Source organism: Myodes glareolus, chromosome 15 (genome assembly GCF_982192425.1).
Source record: "Myodes glareolus chromosome 15, mMyoGla1.1, whole genome shotgun sequence".
Classification (NCBI taxonomy): domain Eukaryota; kingdom Metazoa; phylum Chordata; class Mammalia; order Rodentia; family Cricetidae; genus Myodes; species Myodes glareolus.
The window spans coordinates 39868838-39892951 of NC_142040.1; the positions used below are offsets into that span (position 1 = coordinate 39868838).

General features: G+C 45.1%; 2 protein-coding genes across 2 annotated transcripts in view; both read left to right on the forward strand.

The window, feature by feature from the left end:
- Positions 1-6817, forward strand: part of Dhx29 (DExH-box helicase 29) — a 44124-nt gene extending 37307 nt beyond the window's left edge. Inside the window, exons 22-27 of the mRNA XM_048443029.3 lie at positions 193-329; positions 873-966; positions 2345-2638; positions 3129-3260; positions 4466-4562; positions 6524-6817. Coding sequence (XP_048298986.3) covers positions 193-329; positions 873-966; positions 2345-2638; positions 3129-3260; positions 4466-4562; positions 6524-6576 — 807 coding nt within the window. The 3' untranslated portion in view covers positions 6577-6817. The remainder of the gene's footprint in view (positions 1-192; positions 330-872; positions 967-2344; positions 2639-3128; positions 3261-4465; positions 4563-6523) is intronic.
- Positions 6818-19818: 13001 nt separating this feature from the next.
- On the forward strand, positions 19819-22668 carry Ccno (cyclin O). Its single transcript, XM_087896891.1, has 3 exons — positions 19819-20305; positions 20815-21000; positions 21456-22668. Exons 1-3 carry the CDS (start codon positions 19919-19921, stop codon positions 21933-21935), a joined length of 1053 nt encoding a protein of 350 aa, XP_087753017.1. The 5' UTR covers positions 19819-19918; the 3' UTR covers positions 21936-22668.
- The last annotated feature ends 1446 nt before the right edge of the window (positions 22669-24114 follow it).

A 24114-nucleotide genomic window follows, 5' to 3' on the forward strand; every position in this document is an offset into this window, starting at 1 on the left:
GGTGTCCTAAGGATAAAGAAATAGGTTTTCTGAGTTCCATGAAAGGAACTAAGCTAAAGTTATAAAATTGTTATGAAATTGTAAGTTAGCAGTGTTAAATGCATTGAAAATAAGAAATGGATGGCTTGATTGTGACTGTTTTCGGATTTATTTTTAACAACTTCTTTAGTGATAAATTATGTTTATGGGCAGGCAACACTAGCGGCAGTTATGACGGAGAAGTCTCCTTTTATCACACCAATTGGTCGGAAAGATGAAGCAGACCTTGCAAAGTCATCTTTGGCTGTGGCCGATTCAGACCACCTCACGATCTACAACGCATATCTAGGGTAAAGAAATAACCTGTTGCTATCAGTAAGCCAGAGGTTGAAGATGGTTGACCTGTTTTAAAAATGTATCTTTGTCGTTAAAAGTATGCTTTCAAGAGTTAAATTTGTTCTTTGTGTTTTTAATCTGTCAAAATATAATTATGATAAAGACTCATTTAAGAAGAACATATTTGGTCGGTGGTGGTGGTGCGTGCCTTTGATCCCAGCACTCGGGAGATAAAAGACAAGCGGATCTCTGAGTTCACAGAGTGAGCTCAAGGACAGCCAAAGAAAGAAATCCTGTCTTGAAAAGAAAAAAAAAAAAAAAAAAAAACAGAACATAGTTGTTGTTATTATATATACATATTTCTCAAATTTGAATCAGTTTTATACTTTCTGTTATGCTTAAAAGTACTGCAATTGAAAATGGCATATAAATGCAGCTGTACAGTAAACAAGACCCCTTCTTCATAATGGATCGTAATTTTATTAAACTGTGGTAACCTCTGAAAAAGAACTTGGATGGAGCCATGGTGGCCTTTATCCATTTGCACATTTATCTAGGTGGAAGAAAGCAAAGCAAGAAGGAGGCTACCGTTCTGAAATTACGTATTGCCAGAGGAATTTCCTCAATAGAACGTCGCTGTTGACACTAGAGGTAATTCTTAATACTGTTCTTAGCAATGATTATGTATTCAGGAAATGGTTTTTATAAAGAGATGGCATGGTTCATGGAAATAACACCAGCGTGGGAATAGGATAGTTAACTTTTTATTTCTTCGTTTTTTAGGAGGAGGGTTGTTTAAATAAATGACTCAAAGGGTATTATCCACAGTTCTTCTCAACTCTGTTACTCAGTTGTTGTTTTGCTTAATCATAGGAAATTTCAGAAATATAAAAAAATAAAGGAAATACTATCATGAACTTCAGTTCTCCCATTTTTTCCATATCCATTAATTGGCATCATGTGGTCAATATTGTTTTATTTATATTCCCCTTACTATCTGCCCTGTCGACTACTTTTAAAGTAAATACAGATACTAGATTATTATGTATATCTAAAGTACAGGACTCATTTTTTTTCTTTGACATCACACCTTTAAGACAACCCATATCATCAAATTATAGCATTTGAATACCCCTCGTCATCTCATAATTTTGTCATAGCTAGTTCAAATCATGATCCACACAAGATTTGCTCATCACATTTGGTTGCTATGTCCCCTGAGTCTGTGGGGTCTCTTGAATTCTGGAAGTAGGCTCTTCTGAGCTGGCAGATTCAGTATGTGGACACCCCAGGTAGTTGACTCATGGGTGGTCATTTCTTCACATTACTCCTTTCTCCTTTTCTCCTTTTATTGTCCTCAGCCTCCAGATCGCTTCCCACAAACTTTCTCCTCCAGCCTTATCTTCAGGTCCTGAGCTTCAGCGGTTTAAGCTCTAAACCAAACCTGAAGGAACCCCAGTGTAAATGCCGCCTGCGGCTCCTGTAGCCTGAGCTTGGGGCAGCCCTGCCCTTCCCGGGTGGTTCTGCTGATTTGCACTCTTCAAGGGGCAAAGTATTTTAAGCTGCAGTTTTATTAAGTGATGAAGTTGCCTTGAGTAAACTTCAGTAAACTCCAAGATCTTTAGGAAGAAATTTCTGGAGACAAGTAGAGAAGGAGCTTGTTTTCGACTATCAGGATTCCCTGTAATTCTTCCTAATGCTATCCCCACTGACTAAAAACAAATTAAAATAAATGTTTAAAGGAGGGTTATATTTAAGTCGACGTGAATGAAAATATAGTCAGACCCATGCCATGTCCTTTGTTCTCACAGACTTATATTTTATGACATAAAGTCTATCAAAGAACAGCTGACTTCTAACCCTTCACCTCCCAGAACCTTTGCTCTCCACTTAAGTTTTGGGCTGTGGTCAATTAAATGATACTTTGGCATCCTATTTTATAGGAAACAGTACTATACGTTTCAAAGTTGCTTGGTAATTTCTGTACTTTAATAATTAGGATTATGTCTCATTTTAACATAAAATCTAGGATGTGAAGCAGGAACTCATGAAGTTGGTTAAGGCCGCAGGATTTTCATCTTCTACCAGCTGGGAAGGAAAGAGAACCTCACAGACACTCTCTTTTCAAGATATTGCCCTTCTGAAAGCTGTCCTGGCCGCTGGCCTGTATGACAATGTGGGGAAGATAATGTGTACGAAGTCAGTAGATGTCACAGAAAAACTGGCTTGCATGGTGGAGACAGCCCAAGGCAAAGCACAAGTCCACCCGTCCTCAGTAAACCGAGACTTGCAAACTTACGGGTGGCTTCTGTACCAGGAGAAGGTAAGCTACTCATTCTCAAACCCTGTATCCCGTTCTAGAACGTCCTCATAACAAGTTCACTTGTCCTGGTGATTTTTTCTCAAGTAGAACTATTATTTTTGTTCACATTTGAAATCCAGATGCAGTTTATCAAGAAAAAGAAAAACAAACAAACAAAAAAACCCCAAAATATCTCTCAGTAAATTAGAGAAATATAGTAAAATTTCTCCCCTGGCTATCACCATATCTACTTAGAATATAGTCAGTCATAGTGACAGGACTTTGGTTAATAATCTGTCTGTTCCCAGAGTGTTTCAGTAAAAGTGGTTGACTCAGAAAGAGAAAGATGTGTGCTCCATTTCTAAATAAGGGGGTGATGGGTAGAGGAATATGGTTGTGTAAATGTATATAATTTTCTATTAAATTTGCAAAGAAAATACATATGTGAAAAATAACTAGATGAATCCTTTTATCGTTTAGACTATGAAGTGTTTCCCCCTTGTCCTTGCAGGTGAGGTATGCCAGAGTCTATCTGAGGGAAACCACCCTCATAACTCCTTTTCCAGTCTTGCTTTTTGGAGGCGACATAGAAGTCCAGCACCGAGAGCGGCTTCTCTCTGTGGACGGCTGGATCTATTTCCAGGTATCCTTCCACGTGACTTTACTGATTACGTGAAAACGTTCCAATTCCAGTGTCATTGGGGTTTTTCCTGAAGCTTGCATAATACTTTCCTGTGTGGTTCACAGTAGAAAACCTTATCTTACCTTAAATGTATAGTTTTAAACCTATTAGCTCTGAAAATCATGTTACAATAACAGAACATGTTTATTATAATCGTTATAATTGCTGATGCAAGGTATATTGACACCAATTTTACATTGATTATCCCAAAAGATAGCTTCATTTTGAAACAATGAAGGCATAGGGAGAAATCAACCTTCCTAGATTCTGTGGGTTGGTTGGTTGTTGATTCCTTAAACTTAGGCTTATTCCACTACATTTTTTTTTCTTGGCCCTTCTATACAAAATCCAAACAGATTCATAGTTTTTAACACGTGCAGAATTCTCTGGATAAAGTAAGTCAATCTATGCTTATTTACAGAGGTAAGCTGTCTTTTTTTTTTTTTACTCTGTAGCCTCCTCAACATTGACAAGTGTAAAGCAACTCTCACACATCCTGTTAATTATAGCTGTGTGTCTAGAGTCAAAGGACTGAATTGTGCATTTTTAAGAAAAAAATGTTTGGTTTATGCCCAGAAGTTGGAGTGGCAGAAATGCTCTAAAATTGGTTATAGTGATATTGGGGGGGGGACTACAAATTTACCAAAAATCATTGGCATTAAGCACTTAAAATAAGCACATTTTTATGATTTACATATTATACTGCAATAAAACAGTTATAAACTTTTCCTCCTAGTAGGTGTGGTAGCTCACACCTTTAATCCCAGCTCTCGGGAGGCAGAAGCAGAAAGATCTCTAAATTTAAGAACCAGCCTGGTCTACGTTGTGAACTCCTGGCCAGCCAGGCTTACCCTGTTTCAAACCACTCTCCACTTCCCCCATTCCTCCCAGTCCTAGAGTCTTATATAAAGAGAAACTAAGAATTCTTAGAATAAGCTGCTGTATTGTGGCAGGAGATAGCAGACTCTAAACAGCAAGAGGCCATGCACTGAGCTCCCAGTGTAGCCTGCCTAATTTGGGCATGCTTTTCCCATTGCATTTTATGGTAAATCCTGGTGCCCTGAGTCAATGGAATTATCGGCTACTTATGCTTGCATTGACCTATCTAGACACATACACATGCCCATGCCCTTATTAACGTTGTCCAATGTGGCATCTCTCCACAGGCCCCAGTAAAGATCGCCGTTATTTTTAAGCAGCTGAGAATTCTCATTGATTCTGTTCTAAGAAAAAAACTTGAAAATCCAAAGATGTCTCTTGAAAGTAAGTGGTTTATTGTGATACAGGTAAAAGAAGGTATACATTTGTACACAGTATACATTGAGAAGAAAATATATTTGGGTATAGATATAGACAGATAATAAATAACATTAAATTTTTTTACAACTTTTTAAGAATCTGAGAGATTGATTCTAGAAATTATGATTTAACACTGGAATACCCTGTAGCACACCGAAGCCATATTTTTTGATGTAATATTAATAAAATTTCATTTTAATAAAATTTACTTATGCTAAATTTTATTTAACTCATGCAGTTTATTCTCTTAAAATCTTTACTCCTGGTACTTCTAAACTGTCCATTTCACAGAGAAAAATAAATTTTGCTACTCATTGTATACCATTGTATACCATTATGAGTTGGTATAAGTAAGTGCATTAGCCTTCAACAGAAGTCTGAAATGCACACTTGGTTTGTAGGTGGCATGCTGCAGTACTCCCCTAGCTTGACAGATCTCCACCGTTCTAACAGCTGAAACATTATGCCAGGCTCAGAGCCCTATCCTAGGCACACTGATTTCTCTGCAGACTTGTGATGTGTCATTTCTGCTGACACTTCCCCCTCCTACCATCGCCCTTTGAAATGCAGATAATTATTGTAGTAAACCCCTAGGATGTCCCAAACTTAGGATCTAATTGTTTGCATCTTCAGGCTTTAATTTAACATGCTCCTTGATAGCTGTGGTTTCTGTAAGCCGGTGGTTTTCTCTTCCTTAGAGTGTAGAACTAGTAATTCTAGTTGGTGCTCTAGTATTCCCTGGCTTTGCGTCATAGGCACTGAAGTTAGGCTTTTGCTTTAATAATGTAAGAATTACCTGTGCGCACGTTCCGTGCTTATTGAGAATGAGGGTGATGAGTTACGACTTTTCTTTGTGGCTCCACTGTGAGGAGAAGCTGTGACAGTGACTCACAGTCTTGAAGAAGTGTCTCAGGTTACCCTTGTGCTTTCTTTCCTGCTCAACATTGTTCACTTCCAACAAGGAACCTCCTCTCCTGCTCCCACTTCTATGTTATTTTTTCTTTAATACTACTCCAGCTCCCGAGCACCTGAGAGGCAGGCCATAGGCCCAGGTCAAAGTCTCATGACGACCACTGAGACTAGGAACATTGGGACCTAGTATAAATGTAGAATGTCAGTCCGGCAGCCCTGCTGCTATGAGAGTCACAGGAAGTCAGGATTCCAGAGCTGTTTAAACAAGAGTGGCTGTTAATAAACCCTCCTTAGCAAATAATGTCACCTCTCTGTTTGTCAGTAGATAAGCTTGTCACTTCCCCATTGACACCTCTCTGGGAGCATTTCCCTCTTAGGATTGTTGTTTCCTTGGTCCAAGCCTGGAGAGATTAAGATCATTGCCACCTTTGACTGTTTGGTAAAAATCCCCCACTGCAAAACAAGGAAAATCAATAACACCTTCAGTGCATTTCAGCTCAGAGCGGGGGAGGGGGTATGAGGAATTTCTGGATGGAATTTCTAAAGAACTAGTTCATTATAGAAATAACAGCCTGGGCTTGGTGGCACACATCTATAATCTCAGCCCTGGGAAGACTGAGGCATAAGGGGATCATGAGTTCCAGCCCAGTATGGGCTACAAACTAGTAAGACCTTGTTTCAAAAAGGAAAAAATAGGAAAAACAAAACAAAACAAAACACTTATATCTCATTATTTGGGGCCTTTGCCTATAAATAATCAAATACTAACTTCTTTCTCCAAAATGTTAGCTTTTTGAAGTAGGCATAAGATAACCTTAATAATCACTAACAAAAAATTGACTTTTCCGGACATCTCTGGTATCATAGTGTGCATTATTCATCTTGGCTTATAGTCTGATTTAAGAAAGGCTTGTAATGAAGTACACCTCTTGTTTACACATGTGTGCATTGCAAAATTAGCAAGTGTTAGATTTTTTTCATAGGTGTTTTGGTTTATTTTTCCATTCCCTCAGATGACAAGATTCTACAGATCATTACGGAATTGATAAAGACAGAGAATAATTGATGCCGAAGTCCATGGTTCACTGCTTTTAAAGTTGAGATGAAGATACAGTCCTGAAATTATGTGAAGATCGTCCATCCCATTAAGTATTTGGTTACCTAAAATTTTGGTACTAGCCATTAACCTGAAGATGGCAGGAAAGAAGCACATACTTTCAACACGGACTTTTCTAGTTTCTTTGTAATGATGATGATGCTTGGTGTATTTGCCATGACATTTACAATAAACTCTTTGGTATCATTCATATTTTGTGCATCTTTGTGTCACAAGGCCAGCGTCTGCTATCTGAAACTTAACTGCTTTTGATTCCCCGTGTAACCATCTCATCCAGTAGCAGCCCCTGACATTTGGAGAATAAATTTAGAGTTTTGTCCTGCTTCTTAGTAAGGGTTTCTGTTGCTATGAGAAAATACCATACCCAAAAGCAACTCGAGGAGGAACTTCCACATCATAGTCTATCACAGAGGGAAATCAGGACAGGAACTCAAACAGAGCAGGAAACTAGAGGGATCATGGCTGCATGGCCAGACCTATTCCAAAAGACTAACCAGGCCCAGCAAAATAACTGAGAGGGTAAAGGTGCTTTTCCACCAGCCTGACAATCCCAGTTCAACCGCCAGAACTCACACAGAGAGAGGTAGCAGAAGAGACACTGGCTCCACCAAGTTGTCCTCTGACCTGCATGTGCGCATTGACACTCACGGGCATCAGACACATATGTCCACAATAATAATAGTGTAGAAAACACACAAGACAGTCAGTTTAGAAGGGGGACACAATAAAGCAACTTATTCCAAGAGTTCTTTTTCTCTTTATGTAATTGTTAGTCTCTGAGACTAAAATGTTTGGGGGAAACATTTTTGTGTTGGGGGGTGGGGGAAATGGAGAGTAGTTTGAAACGGTCTCCCTATGTAAGCCTGGCTGGCCAGGAGTTCACTATGTAGACCAGGCTGGTCTTGAACTCAGAGATCTTTCTGGCTCTGCCTCTCAAGTGCTGGAATTAAAGGTGTGAGCTACCACACCTGCTGGGAGGAAAAATTTGTAGCTTAATATCAATAATTTTTGGTAAATTTGTAGTTTTTTACCAATATCACTACAACCAATTTTTAGAGCATCTCTACCACTCCAACTTCTGGGCATGAACCAAATATTTTTTTCTTAAAACTGCACAATCCAGTCCTTTGACTCTAGACACACAGCTAGAATTAACAGGATGTGTGAGAGTTACTTTATACCTGTCAATGCTGATGGGGTGAAGGGGCTTACCTCTGTAAATAAGCATAGATTGACTTACTTTATCCAGAGAATAACTCTGCACATGTTAAAAACTGCGCATCTGTTTGGTTTTTGTATGGAAGGTATGTGTAAATAAATAAATAAATAAATGGAAATAGTGGATTAAGCCTAAATTTGGAGAATCAATTAACAACCAACCCACGGACTCTAGGAAGGCTAATTTGTGGCATGATTGTTAACTCTTGTGCAGGCCTACAAAGGAAAAGAAGTGATACAGAAATTTTAAAAATTGAACTTTAGAGAAAATAGAGCACTAGGACGCTTAATGCTACAGCCAAGGCAAGTGCAAAAGAAGTTGTAGGAGAGATCCCCGGTTCTTCACTAAAACAATGAGAAAGATGCTCTCAGGGCAATATCCCACCTAGCTAAGCTTTCAACTAACAGCCAGAGAGTTTTCTGTTTCAGGAATACAGCAATATACAAAGGCTGCTGCAGATGTGATTCAGAGGGATGAAGCCATCTCAAGGCGGCAGGCAAACTTGGCAGTGTCTTCCACTGGGTACTGGCTTTGGAACCCTGAAAGATAGAATAGTGAGGGCACGGTGGACTCTTTCCCTGCAGCTTCAGAGAGCCACCAAAGCCAGACAAAGTGTGGGAGTGCTGAAGTCACTACCAGAAGCACTGAGAGGACAGCAGGCCTCAAGAAGCCATTGCATGAAGTGTGAAAGAGAAGTGTGGTTTGCAGTGGAAAACCCCAGGATGTTGCGGAGTTCAGAACTATGACTTTAACAAGGGAAGTTGTATACAGAGATTTAAGGCAGCCCAAGAGAAAGATGTATCTCACAGCAGCAAAGCTGGAGGGCAGGAGCCATCTAAATCCTATGAAACTAAAATCCCAGACATCTGTCATGAGCTGCAGGGTTTGGTATCTGCCATGCGGGGTTTTGGTCTTGCTTTGATGCAGCATTTCCTCACTCTGCACTGTGGTTTTTCCCCCACTTTTGGAATGGGAATGTATATTCTATGCCATTGGATATTGCAAGTATGTCATTTGCTTTTTGGCATTAGAGTGGTCACAGTTAACAGATTGCCTTGAATCTCACAAGATTTTGGACTTTTGAATGATGTTGAGATTGTTAAAGATTTATGGGGACTCTTAAAGTTGGACTAAACACATTTCGCATTATGATATGGCCATGACCCTCTGAGGTTCTTGGGGTATGGTTCATGGGTAACCAGGTCGTGGGGTATGGCGGTTTGAATGCTTAAATTGCTTCTTGTTACCGCATGGGAAAAGTAGCTAAGTCATGTGCGTTCCCTCAAGTGGATACAGAGCCAGGAGAGCAATATCTTACTCCACAGATGCAGATGAGTCTATGGAGGGAAACAGAATCCCTCGGTCAACAAAGATGCCAGGAAACACTGTTTCTGAATGATTGACTTCAATATCCAGGCTACATGAGAAGAAAATTCTGCCCCTCTATCAAACCCATATAGCTAATGTTATTCCTTTGTGGTGCCTTTAAGGACTAACCACGCCCACTCCCAGCCACTTCTGACCTTCCTCATTGCCATCTTAACTCTCTCTCTTCTGTTTTCCGTCTCCTGGCGTGTGCACACGTGTTTTTCCTCTCTCTGTTCTCTTTTCTATTTCTGCCTTTCTTTCTCTCCTTCCCTTTTAAGTAATAAATGTTTACCTCGATGTATAGCCTTATGTCCATTTACTCTGCCGTTCACCGCGTCCAGCCGCCTGACTCTGCCGTTTGCCCAGGGAACCTGCACTGCTCTTCGCAGGCCGCTCGGGGCACCCCACCATCATATCTTTTTAAAGAAGAACAAAAGCTAACATATGTAGAGGCTGGATCCTGGCATATCCTAAGGGCTACCCTTTGAGCCTGTTCCCATTAGTTCTCCAAAGCTTATGATGAGGCGCCTCTCAACAGCTGCCCTATGTTGGTATGCACCCTGTGACTTGATTTGATTTTGCCATCAGTGTCCCCACTTCTCTCTGTGTTCAGGGCAATTACATGTTTTCTGCACTACTGTAGAAGCTAGAGTGGTGCTTGGCACTTAGTATAATATATTATAAAAACACAAAAGGGCAATCACAGCAGCGAGGTTCGATTACATCCTAGAGGCAAAATGTAGTGATATTTCATTTGTATTCCAATAAATGAAGCTTGCCTGAAGTTCAGAGAGTAAAACAGCTGCACTGATCAGCCTCACAGACCAGGCAGTGGGGACACACACCTTTAATCCAGTAAACACACTAGTTTGCCATAGAAACTGGGGGGCAGTGATGCACGCCTTTAATCCCAGCACTAGAGAGGAATATAAGATGGGAGGAGACAGCTCTCAAACACAGTCTCATTCTGAGATTCCTGGAGGCAGGGTCGCCATTTCAGACTGAGGTAGGAGTAAGAATCAGCTGGATTGTTTGGGGGTTTTTTTGACCTTCAAGTTGAACCCCAATTTCTGTCTCTGTGTTTTTATTAATCGTGCCACAGCAGAAGTTTCAAAGGCTTTTATTTATTTATTTATTTATTGTCCTAAACAATGCTTCTTTGGTGAAAGGTGCAAAGACAAGCTCTACTCAAGATCAAAGACACCATTACCCTAGCTTCCGAGGCTAGCTGCTTTCTGGACCCTTCTCTTCATCACCAGTCAGGCTGCCCGATAAGCAAACTTGCACTCCTCGGCAAAGGTAAACTTACCTATCTGCCACTGATGCTCTCAGAGGCAGGGTGACGACCTCCAAAGCGGTGCCTGCTTCATAGTCAAGGGCAGACTGTGACCTTCCTTCTCCAAAGAGCTTCATGCTCCCTCTGGCTTCGAAGTCTTGTTTCCTGATTCTCACTTAGTTTTTACCTCTCGGAACACACTGGGGTAGGGAATCCTGCTTGTTTTGTACACCACAGCCTCTGCAAGGTTGGTCACAAGAAAACAGGACTAGCTCTGTGGGCTCCTCAGCACTGGGGGAGTCTGACCCCTCCACGTGGCCAGCCTCCCATAGCGTTGGCTCAAGGGTGGTCTGGGGCTTTCATGTGACTTCTCCTTCAGCCTCTAAGAGGCTAGAATGGCACAGAGGACGAACAGCACACTGGAATCATGGACTCGGATTTGACTCCTGCAGACTGCATTTAGTAGTTGTGGGAAGCTAACTTTTGAATCCACCTGATCTTGTTCTCGAACCTAAAATGAACCCGTGCCTAGCTCAGCTGAATGAGGCAACAACTAAAGGCTGCAATGAGATACAACCTAATAAGCCGAAGGGCACAGCAGACGCTGCCGATGTCCTCTGTGATCTGACTCCACTGCCTACCTAGCTGCCGGCTGCTCCCCTCTTTCCTGCTCTAGCCACAGTGACTTCTTTCTGTTGCTCTTCCATTCACCAGGCCTACTCAGGCCTCAGGAACTTTGCACTGTGCAATTCCTCTGACAGACACTGTTCCTGTAGTTGACCACCTGGTCGCCTCCCACTAGACGTCCTTGCTCAGATGCTCCCTTTCCACTCTGCTGCTTCTAACCGTTGGTACTGCAACCCAAACCATGGCATCCCCAGTGCCACAGTCCCTGTGTCTCGTCTGCCTTTGTATAGCCATCCTACATGAGCAGTGCCAAAACCCTGAAAGCCAAAGCAAAAGCAAAGCCAGTCTCACGCCCAAAGCCACTATTCCATTCTCTTTATTTCCTATGACTTGCTTTTGTCTCCTCCCAGAATCCCAGTGTGGTCATTTTCAGTGATGGCGCTGTCAAAGGCAATTAAATGGCCGAAGGGATTAGGCACTTAAAGTCTGTGTGTGCATGTATATTTGTGTGTGCATGTATTTATGTATTTGTATGTGTAGATATGTGTATGTGTTTATGTGTGTGTGTGTGTGTGTGTGTGTGTGTAAGGGATTCATTAGAGTGGCTTACAGGCTGTGGTCCAAGTAGCCCAACAGTGACTGTCCCCTGCTGGAAGGCCGAGGATCTGGTGGTTGTTTTAGTTGACAAGACTGAATGCCTCGGCCATCCCAATCTGGTACTGGAGTTTCAGGAAAGTCCTAGAAGGCTGCTGGTTCTATGATGGAATCCTGAAGAGGTGGGTCAAACACCAGTGGAGGAATGCCCCAGGGAACAGGATAGATGAACCTGCCAGTGAGGGCGAGAGCAAACAGGCAAACATGAAAGATTCCTTCTTCTGTCCTCTTATGTGGGTTCCCACCAGAAGACACTGACCAGATTTAGATTGGGTTTGCCACTGCAAGTCGTCCAACCAAGAACGATCCTGCCCGGTGTGCTTAGCTGATTATCTATCACAAGAAGGTACCAGAAAAAAACACACACACATTCCAAACTGAAAAAGAAGTATTTTCCTCAGCCATCCTTGCTGGCAAAAAGACATATACATTATACTTTAGTTAAATAATCAAGGCAGGCCCAGATCCTGTTGAACACGGCATTAGAGATGACATCCGATTTAATCCTCATGATAGTCTCAGGGGCTCCCTTTCTGCTGCCATGCCCTGATTTCAACAGCTAAGGAAACTGAAAAACAGGCTGTGTGATGTGCCCCAGGGTCACAGCTGGTGGCTGCAGTTGGGCTTTGAACCCAAGCACTTTAGCTTGGAAGCAAAGCTTAGAGCCATTGTTTGGTACTGCTTGTGCCCGACTGTTTGCTGCAGGTAGGTGGGAGAAAGAACACATCTAACGCACGGAGGGAAGCAACGCACTTGAGCGTGTGTACTGAACCCTTCATGAACTGGGGATTGGCAAGACACCAGGAAGGTGGTAACAGAAAGATAGCCTTTTCCCCAGGTGGACATTGAGACGTAGAAGTCAAACGTCTCACTTAGAAAATGGCCTGAAAAGAAAAAATCCCTGCCCCTTTGTTTACCAAATACCAGCAAAACTTGTCTGACTTCAAGCACTTTAAATACCACTCAGTTTTGGAGCTTAAGCATGGTGAAAGAAAAGATTCATAAGTAAATATAATTTTCAGTGACATCAAACTCGGTGTAAAGATTTCCTAAGGGCCTGACAAAGTTGTCTAAGTCTGGTGGCAACTCACTGGCTTTGTTTGTCAAAAGAAGGAACCTAGGCAAATGCAGTGTTCCTGCTTTAATCCTCACCTTTGAGCCAGGGGAAGAGGAAAGTGAAGTTCCTACCTGGGGAAAACACACTGGGCTGGGCTGCAGAGATGGCTCCGAGGTTAAGAGCACTGACTGTTCTTCCAGAGATCCTGAGTTCAATTCCCAGCAACCACATGGTGGCTCACAACCATCTATAAGATCTGTGCCCTTTTCTGGTGTGCAGGCAAACATGCAGACAGAACACGATATACATAGTAAATAAATGTCTTTTAAAAATGCATTAGACCCCAGTTCCAGAGAAGTAAACAAACAAATTAAAGACCTTTCATAGGGCAAATGAAAAGCCCTGGAACTGGACCAAATCATTTGTGCCACACATAGTGAGGAGAGTGTAATACCAGTTACTCAGTGACAGTCCAGGGTAGAAATTTTCAGAAGGTAGAGCAACAGACCATAGAGTATGTAAGGATGTCACTTTGCATGTCCCATCTGCATCCAGAAAGACTGAGACACATGTGCATGTGAATGGTGAAGGATGATTTTGCGTGGTTGGATCTCCTCCTATCTTCATGTGTGTTCCAGGCCCTGAACCCAGGCTTTGGGCCAGGCCTTTTAGTCACTGAGCCAGCTCACTGTCTTCCATCTATGTAATTTTAAAACGTCTGGAAATCACATTAATAAAATAAAGCATACAAAATTAATTGTGATAATATATTTTATTTTCAAAACCCGAGCGTCTCTTGTCAGAACCTCTGTGCTTGTACCTTCCGTTTCTCCTACCTGTTACTCTCCTCCAGACGAGCTCCTGCCTCCTGGCCTTTGCTCTTATGCTACCTCTACCTGAAATGTTCTTTCCGCCTAAAACACACATGCTTCATCCTCTATCTCTTTCAGGTCTGTGCTCCAGTGTGCTCTGTGTCCAAGATATTTGGGACCACTTAAGATTCATCTATTAGGGCTGGAGAGATGGCTCAATGGTTAAGAGCACTGGCTACTCTTCCAGAACTTCTGAGTTCGATTCCCAGTAACCACAAGATTACTATAGATGGTCCACAACCATCTATAGTGGGATCTGAGGCTCTCTTCTGCCTGATGCCCTCTTCTGGCATAAAGTACATGCAGAAAGAGCACTCAGATTCATAAAAAAAAAATCTTAAAAAAGACTCTTCTATTCTTCACGCTCTGCCGTTCCTCTTTTTCACTCCTTTATTCTCAGCTTAAACCATCTAAAATTAAACTTAAACCATCTAAAATTTAAATACATGTTTAAATATTATTTGATCATTTGGTCTAATCCTCCAAAATGAAACCACCACCCTCCTTTTTTTTTTTTTTTTTTTTTTTCCAAGACAGGGTTTCTCTATGTAACAGTCCTAGCTGTCCTGGAATTCAATTTGTAGACCAGGCTGGCCTTGAGCTCAGAGTTTCACCTGCCTCTGCCTCCCAAGTTCCCAAATGCTGGGATTAAAGGTATGTGTAGTGATATTTTGTTCGTGCTTTAACAAATAAAGCTTGCCTGAAGATCGGAGTGTGGAGCTAGCCTCACTAGTTAGCCATAGAGGCCAGGCAGTGGTGACGCACACCTTTAAACCCAACACTAGGGAGACAGAGGGCAGACAGATCTCTGTGAGTTCAAGGCCACCCTGGGCTACACAAGATTGAATCAGTCTAAAAGAGAATCAGAGCCAAGTGGTGGCGGCTCACACCTTTATCCCAGCGCTAGGGAGATGGAGATGGGAAGTGATATGGCTGGGTGGAGAGAGGAATGTAAGGTGACAGGAGACAGGAGCTCAGAATTCAGTCTATTTTATAGATAGGATCTTGCCCCCTTTTCCTGACCAGCAGGAATGAACGCCACGAAAACGAGAATTCCTTCCCTATCACGTCTTTATTCGGAGCACTCGATTGAGGAAAATTGGGGGAAGGGAAGAGAGAGTGCAGGGACGAGAGAAAGCTTAGAGAGAGGAAGCAGAGCCCAAAGGCAGTTGCTTTTCTAGGGTGAAAGGCTCGAATGCTGATTGGTTGATGCCATTCTGCTAGGGCCCAAGGCCACAGGACAGGTCAGGGAACCACATCTCTGAAATGCAAAACAAGGCTCCAAGCACACTGGCCTGGACGGCAGCAACAAAGGATTTGTATACCTCCAGGCTGTAGGACTGCTGGCACTATCTCGCCAAGGCGACATCCTGGCGGCTCCCTACAGAATCAGTCTAAAAGAGAATCAGAGCCAAGTGGTGGCGGCTCACACCTTTATCCCAGAGCTAGGGAGATGGAGATGGGAAGTGATATGGCTGGGTGGAGAGAGGAATATGAGGTGACAGGAGACAGGAGCTCAGAATTCAGTCTGTTTTGTAGATAGGATCTTGCCCCCTTGGTTCTGAGGATTTTGTAAGAACTAGCGGCTGCTCTGCTTCTCTGATCTTTCAGTTTTCACCCTCTGATATCTGGTTTTTTATTATTAAGACCCATTAGAATTCATGCTACAGGCATGTGCCACCACCACCTGGCCGAAGCGAAAGCTTTTCAAATTAGGAATTGTTATTTTATTTTATTTGATGATATCTTCCTTGGGCTTAGAAAAATGGGCCGATGGGACAACTTAGTGGGTCAAGGTCCTTGCCCCAAGTCTGGTGACCTGAGTTCACACTTTAGGGCCCACGTGCGGGAAGGAGAGAAGCAGAGCCTCACGCTGTTCTCTGACCCCCAGACATTCACCGTGTTACTTGAGCACTACCGCCAAGCGAAGAGGTGCAATGAGGTTTATTGTTTTAAAAAGATGCAAAGGTGACTGATACTAGCAGAGGATAAGTATTTGATGAGCAAGCAAAGAAATTAGTAAAAGTAAACCTTGCTTTTAGCAATAAGTTACTATTCAGAGAGTAACGCAGGTGGGTAAGGCTATTGTGCTGGCCACCATGATGGCGAGATGGCTGTGAGTCTTTGTTTTTCGTTTCTGTCAACAGAAGGAAGTGTCAGGAACCCCAAGTATTAGAGAAGGGGCCTCTTCCAGAAGCAATAGGTGGAAGTCCTAGAAAAAATTCTAGTGCTCAGCACTTTTGTTTTGGTTTTGTCTTTTTGACAAAAAAGACACACAGGGTGTGTCTGTGTAACAGCCCTGGCTGTCCTGGAACTTGCTCTGTAGACCAGAATGGCCTCGAACTCACAGAGATCCGCCTGCCTCTGTAGCACCCTTATCACATGCAATACTTGCTGGGATTGAAAGTGTGTACCACCACACCCAGCTCTAGCCCTCAGCTTTGATGCGGCTCTTAGATGGAGCAGTTACATCCAAGCTAAATCTGTTAGAGGCGAGGTTTCTGTTGGCACTAAACAAATAAAGCCTTCCTAGTGTGGAAAGACTCTTCATGGCTGGCGTGGTACTCCAAAACAGAAAACCTCCCTTCGGGGTTCCTTTTCTGTTCAATTCCATGAAGCACCGCGAAGCTGTGTACTGGGTCTATATTCAGTTAATTCAGTCAAATTCTAAGGGTTTTGTTTGTTTGTTTGTTTTTTAAACTAAGCAACAATTGAGAACTAAAGGCTACTACTTGTGTGTCTTTGTGTGTGTGTGTGTGTATGTTTAATAGTGTGTCCTTTATTGTTTCGGTCCTGGCTGAGTTTAAGCTAAAAGATGTGGCTGGAAACTCCCAACGTTCTTTTTGACCTTACCCAGACTCCTGGAGGTTTTACTGTTTTAAACATCACCCACTCACTTGGGTGCATAGGTCAAACTCAGAATCCTCCTTGATTTCCCCAAGCCTCTAACATGAAACCCCTTAATCTCTCTCCTAAATATAGCTGGAATCTCTTATCTCTACCCTCATTCTCTACAAATAATTTCTTCCATGAACTACTAAACCGAATTTGGTCCCTTCTCTCCTTATTTTTTTTCAGATTTGGAGAGTAACCCTAGGGCATCACACACTCAAGGCAAGTTCTGTACCCTGAGCTACAGCTACAGCTACAGCCTCAGAGTAACCCTTAATCAAGTGACATCTCCCTCTTCAGTGACTTTGAAACACAAAGCACTTCACGCACTTGAAGTAATTGAAGTAATACTGAAGAAATACAGCATGCGCTCGGAATCAAGGCTAAATTTGGATCTTAGTTCTACATTTTATGACCTATGGGCCTGGGTCTTTATCTCTGTCTGTCTCAGTTTTCTCATCTATAAAAATGGGCACAGCGATAGAAGCTATCTGGTGTTGTAGAGCAAATGGGTGTAACATACACAGAGAATAGCAACACCCGGCACATACGTTTTTATGTAATTGTTAGTATAATCTCCCCTGCTTCTTCTCACCCCCTCTGACTGCAATGGCCATTCTGCATTAGACAGGGCCTTATGCACATCAGCAGGAAATGTCCCCCGACTCTGCTTCTAGCTTCTCCGACAGCCTTTTTCGTTTTTTCTTTTTTTAACATAGAATAAATCCTCTTGCCCAAATCCTCCTCTCTTCTGTCCACCTTCCTCCTGACCTTGGTTTAACCATTAGTGTTTGGTTACCATTTCCAGAACAGTGAGGCTGATCTTGCCATGAAGTAGCGTGACACCCATGCAAGTCCTCCAAATACCAGGATGCCCCATTGAGTCTGACTATCAGGTAAAGAATAGCCTGTTGTTACAGTATTGCTCCAAGTAGTATTTGAATCTCAGGTAAACATATTTCTCTTATAGTTATGTTTCATACAATATTTGGAATATACTTGTGAAAAAATGCATTTGTTGTTTATCTGACATTTGAATTTAAGTGGATATCTTGGGGGCCGTCCCCTTCTCCAGCAACTTTAAAAACCAGAGGATCCTCAGTTACTACCCTTATCACATTCAATGCATATGACAAATGGCTCTTTATCCTAACAGAACATCCGCTCTGTGAGGTCCTAATCAGCCTCCCTGTGTTAGACACAGCACCTGGGCACAGTGAGCTGTCCACAAACACTGAAACTCAGGCAACATCTGTAAGGATCCATTCTAAGTACAGGCAAAACTCTTGGAAAACAAAGTATTTTCAGCAGGGGGCCCTTCAGAGTCTCACACCCACTCTTAGATGGGTGAGTCTTCAATTTACCTCCAGCATAATAAATAACATTGTCGATCCTCAGGATCGTCTTCAAAATGCCCCCCCCCCAGTGTTTTACATGCAAAAAGGATTTTCAAGTTTTTACATTCATTTTACTTGACCCTCGAGGCAAGTAATAATATCCTTTTACAGACAAGGAAATAGAGACCGAGTAACGCCTTGCTGAACATGGCCATTAAATAGGAACATTTGGCCCCTACAAGTTTGCTTTGTGCTCTTTCCAGCTGGACCAGTAGGCAGAATCAGAGGTCCTAATCCTTCCCCTCGCCCAGAAAACTCATCTTGGAAGAAGTCTGATATGTGACTCCTTTTCTGTGGAGTCTGTTGATCGTCCCATAATGTTAGCCACCAACAGCCTGAAAGGAGCCAGAAACCCAGGCACTTGCGAGTTGAAAACCCTTCTCAGGTGATTCTCAGCTAACCCCGCGCCACAGGTGCTGCGATTTAAACCGGGAGTACAAAAGCCCCTTTGGGATTTTAGAGAATGGAAACAGTGGTGAGACTCTGAAATCCAGCCTTTTTCTCACCTTCTTCTCTGCCGGGTTTCTAGGGGGCAGAATTTGCACGTAGTCTACAAAGACTTTTCATCTCTCTTTGGAATAAGTGAGGATGGTTAAGTGTACAGATTTCATGGCATCTAACAGCCTCATCCGTTGGAGTCTGTTTGTGACGCTCTGGAAGCTTATCTAGGTGTCTTGCATCTAGGAAATGATTGCACGGTCAGTCCGTTAGAAGCCCCTTCTTTGTGTCCCAGGGTCCCTGTTCCTTAAGTGTTCCGGACACCCTCTCCTTAGGATTCAAGAGTAGTGCAGGACTCTAGGCTGGCTGGGTCAGGACCCGAGTCTAGAGTAAACCAATTGGGCCTGGAGGTGTCACATTCATTCTCTCTCTCTCTCTCTCTCTCTCTCTCTCTCTCTCTCTCTCTCTCTCTCTCTCTCTCTCTCTCTCTCTCTCTCTCCCCTGCCGGTGCGCCCCGCCCCCAGCTCTGCATTCTTTTGTTTCTCCTCCCTCCACCCTCCCCGGGGAGCAAGGCACAGCCAGGAAAGGCAGAGGGTTAGAAGCTAATGACCTAAACCAGAACACGCTGTGAACAATTCGACAGACGTGCCACCTGTGACATTACGTTCTTAACCGGCTACCGCCTCGGCTGATTTGGCTTGGGATGAAAAGTGCGTAAGAGGGTATCCAGAAGGCAGTGGACCTGTGCGATCGTTTGAGGCATTTTTTTTTATGGTGTTGGATCATAAATACCTGACTGGCTGGCCGGGCTCCCACGTACATACTTAACAGATGCCAGTAATAGGTCAAAGCTCTGCTGCCCTAGAGACCAGCGGGAATGAAATAAGATAGACGTAAAAGAGTTCACAGTCCTAGCCAGATCTTGGTAGGGAGCTCAGATGCTGACCTGTCTGGGTGAAGGTCGGCTTGGAAGATGATCACACCAGGCCAGACAATCTAACCAAGAACAGAAAGCTGCCCAGTTCCTTTCCTGTCTCCTGGGAGCAGCTTTTCTCTTTGTTTCTGAACTGCTCAGCTGACCCACCGCTCACCTGGGTGGGCTGTGGTCTTCAAGCTCTTCCACTCAGCGCGCGCAGCTGGCCTCAGGACCCGGGCTGCGGTTGCCAGGGTGACGCGAGACCCGCGCGGAGCCGCAGCTGAAGGCGGGTGCGAGGCGCGAGTTGCAACGCCTCCTGCCCCCCTGTGCCCCCGCTGTGGCCGCGCGTTGCGGGCACGCGAGGGGAGTGGCTCCGCCTCGGGGAAAGCGCGGCTCGGGGGCCGCTCAGGGCTCAGCCAGTGAGAGGCCGGGGGGAGTGGTGGAGGGAAGGCTCAGGCCGGGTACTTAGAGCTGCGCTAGCAGCTGGACCGGATCGTACTCGCATCCCTCGCACTGGCGTTCAAGGCCCGCCGTAGCCGGGCGTTGTGGACGCCAGAGGTCTACCCGATTGTATCATGGTGACGCCTTGTCCTGCCAGTCTGGCTAGCCCCGCTGCGGCAGCCGGAAGGCAGGACCACCATCAGAACCTCCGCGCCCCAGTGAAGAAGAGCAGACGCCCGCGCCTCCGGAGGAAGGAGCCACTGCGGCCGCTGAACGCGTGTTCGCTCCCGGGAGACTCCGGCGTTTGTGACCTTTTCGAGTCCCCCAGCTCTAGCTCGGACGGCGCGGACAGCCCTGTGGCTTCTGCGGCGCGGGACTGCAGCTCCTTACTCAGTCCTACCCAACCCTTGACCGCTCTAGATCTCCAGACCTTCAGAGACTACGGTCAGAGCTGCTACGATTTTCGCAAGGCACAGGAGAGCTTCTTCCATCCGCGGGAGTCGCTGGCGCGACAGCCACAAGTGAGGCGGTTGACAGAGCTAGACCCCGGCCATAGCGCTTCACCTCTCTCGGGCTCGCTCTCTCCTTTGCTGCTGTCCGCCCTTCGCAGCGCCCTAGTCGTTGCAGCCCATCAACAGAGCAATGGGGATCTTCGAGTATTGGGCCACTGACCTCACTATCTAGATGGAGGAAAGTTGGGGGTGTGAATAGCTGAAGTCTAGTTTCGGGGGGGGGGGAGGTAGAGAAGTTTATTAGAGTGCGGAAGAGTCCGAAAGTTTCTAGGTTAGAGCCCTAACTCCTAAGTTTGTTTGCACATCTACAAATGGACCCTTCCCCCCACCCCTGATGCACGCCCTCCGTACAGTACTGAGCTCGAGCCCACGCGTTCCGAGACTCAGTCAGGCCCGCACTCCACGTGTTTCCCATTTTTCAGGGCATTTAGCCTTTTCCTCTCTACCTCCATTCGGGGAAGCTCCCTGAATTATATTGGTCCCTTGCTGCAGCACGCTTCCTTTCTCCCTCCTGGCAGGTGACGGCACAATCCCGCTGTAAACTGCTCAGCTGGCTCCTGCCAGTCCACCGCCAATTCGGCCTCTCATTCGAGTCGCTGTGCCTGACGGTGAACACTCTGGACCGTTTCCTCCTTACCACCCCAGTAGCTGCAGACTGCTTCCAGCTGCTTGGGGTCACCTGTCTGCTCATCGCTTGCAAGCAGGTACCTCCACCAGGCGTAGGGTGGGATGTGTTTGGAGGCAACCTCTCCAGTCGTGCATGGTTCAGGGTTGGGTGGCTGGACTCATCTAGGCAGTTGCTCGCAGGTCTTTATACGCCATAGCTCCTTCCCACACAAAACTTTGTGGCACTTCTAAGTCTCTGGAGAACATGGCTTCTTAATTCTCTCTCTCTCTCTCTCTCTCTCTCTCTCTCTCTCTCTCTCTCTCTCTCTCTCGGCGCGCGCACACACACACACACACACACACACACACTTTTTTGAAGTTGAATTATAGCTGGAGAAGCTGTACCAAAAGCAGCATTGCGTGGCTTAAGGGTGGAGTCGTAAAGGTGAGACTGCCTAGAGGTTCAAGTCCCAGTTTTCTCCCTGATTTAAGGTGGGGCGCGCTTGGGGTCCAGGAAACGTCCAGGCTGGAACTAGAGTGCACTCTGTTGCAGGTGGAGGTTCACCCACCTCGCGTGAAACAGCTCCTGGCCCTGTGCGGTGGCGTTTTCTCCCGGCAGCAGCTGTGCAACCTTGAGTGCATCGTGTTACACAAGCTGCGCTTCAGCTTGGGCGCACCCACCATCAACTTCTTCCTGGAGCACTTCACGCACGTTCGCGTGGAGGCGGGGCAGGTTGAGGTCACTGGAGCCCTGGAGGCTCAAACCCTGGCTCGGGGAGTGGCGGAGCTGAGCCTGGCGGATTATGCTTTCACCAACTACACACCTTCCCTGCTGGCCATCTGCTGCCTGGCGCTGGCTGATCGCATGCTGCAGCTCCCTCATCCGCTGGACCTTCGCCTGGGAGAGCACCCGGAGGCCGCACTGCAGGACTGTCTGGGCAAGCTGCAGATGCTGGTGTCCATCAACAGTACCTCCCTGACTCACATACTGCCTCCCCGGATCTGGGAGAAGTGCAGCTTGCCCCAGAGTTAGAAGTAAAAGCCCACCCTTGAGTTTCTTTTATTCTCGGGCCCTGGCTCTGTGCCTGCAGGAGAGTGTGCAGTATTAATCCAAAGAGAAGCTCAGGACTCCTGCCTGTAAATAGTGTATAGTAACGGATTCTATTTATTTTGCAGTACACAAGGGCGGGGTGACAGTCGTGGCTTGTCTAAATGCTGCTGTTATCGGGTCTGCCCTTCACAGGTGGTCAGTCAAGGTGGTCGCCAATTTGAGTCTGTCCTCACTCCCAATACTTTTACTCTGTACCTAGCAGCTCTGTGAAAACAATCCAGCAAGATTTTAGAAGCCACTGTTCCAGTAATTAGACAAGTCAAGTTTGCTTGTCTCTATCTTACCCCCCTCCAGCCTGGAGGCTGAGTCTTCCTCCCCCTCACCAGTGGCCCAAGGAGTGTGAGACAGAGTTGGAAGTCATTGTAGTGTAGTCCGTTTTGTCCAGAAAGGCAGTGCCTGCCACTTACTGATGTGGGTCTAGGAAGCTATGGGGACCAGGTAGGCATGCTAGCAGTGGGTAAAGAAAGCAAGAGACACCCCCTGTTGTACCCCCAAGAGATGTTGGAAAAGAAACTTTTTGCATAATCCTATAGCTGTTGCAGCCTGGGCCATCTCCTCTGCAGTTACACGCATGGTTCAGCTGACACTGCGGCATGAGCCCAGGTGAACAATGGCGTGACAGTAATAAAGAATATACTGACTTACTTGCAACGTATCCTCTGTGTTTAGCACTTATTTCGCTCTTTGACAATGCCATTGAAGCAGTCGTCTTCCACTTTCCAGACGTTAGGACCCAGGACTTAGAGGCAACCTGACCCATGAGTCTTATCCTTAGCCTCCTTCCTAAGCTTCTCAGGCTTGTTTTCAGAAATTCTTCTAAAGCCCCCTCTCTGTGGTCGGCACCTCATTCTGCTTTAGTGCTCCTCGGCTCAGCAAGGCAGCCCTGTTGTCTTTGCTTCTAGCCTTGCTACAGGACTCACTTTACAGATGGGACACTTGGTTGGGAAGCGGAAAGCTTCCTGGGCTGCTGGGGCTCTGTGATCACCTGGAGGCCCTGATCCTCAGCTCCATCACCTGCAGCAAATTCATCAACTTCAGTGGATCTCGGGGTTAAGTTTAAATATTGTTCCTGCGGTGGGGGTGGGGGAATAGTGATTAAATGAGTAGCTGTGAAGCCAGTTTGCCAGGAGGCCTTGAGCCACTTCTCATTTCTAAAAGTGGGATAAGTGGGGCTGGAGAGGTGGCTCAGCGGTTAAGAGGGTTAAGAGCATTGCCTGCTCTTCCAAAGGTCCTGAGTTCAATTGCCAGCAACCACATGGTGGCTCACAACCATCTGTAATGAGGTCTGGTGCCCTCTTCTGGCCTTCAGGCATACACACAGACAGAATGTTGTACACATAATAAATATTTAAAAAAAAAAATAAAAGTGGGATAAGTGCGCCCTTGCTTAGGGGTACAGTGTGATTACGCCGAGATGATCCCCACTCTGGCACAGAGAACCCTCCAGCAGTGACAGTGGTAGTCTGCACAGTGTTGGGAGAGATTATACAGGAAAAAAAAAACCCAATTAGGGTGAACATATGGTTCATTGTTTTGTGGAGTTTTTTTTTTTTTTTTGTATGATTGAAAACTTAAGGGTTGGGTAAGAAATCCCAGTTTGGTCCTCTGCATTTAGAATAAGTCATGTCTGATGAATAAAATGCAAGGCCCAAAATTGTAGAGCCTTTGCATTCCTCCCCAATAGCTCTCTGGAAGCTGGGTCAGGCCGCTCCTCTCTGATAGAGCAGTCTCCTTGGGAGCGGAACAGCTGTTATGTGATGGCACAAGAGGGGGTGAGGATCCAGTCACCTGTCTGACTCTTAACCATCCATCAGGGTCCTCAGGTGAGACAAGGAGGTCCTTAGGGTCTGGCCCTCTTGGAAAGAAGTGGCTTTGGGGTTGTTAGCTTCTCTAGCATCTAACAGTACAATTGCTTCTGACATGTCCATGTTGTCTACTAAATTTTCCAGAACTAGGGAGCAGAGCCAGGAACACACACACACACACACCCCGCCCCCGGGAGGCAGAGGCAGATGGATCTCTGTGAGTTCAAAACCAGCCTGGTTTACAGTACGAGTTTCAGGACAGCCAGAACTGTTCCACAAAGAAACCCTGTTGGGGG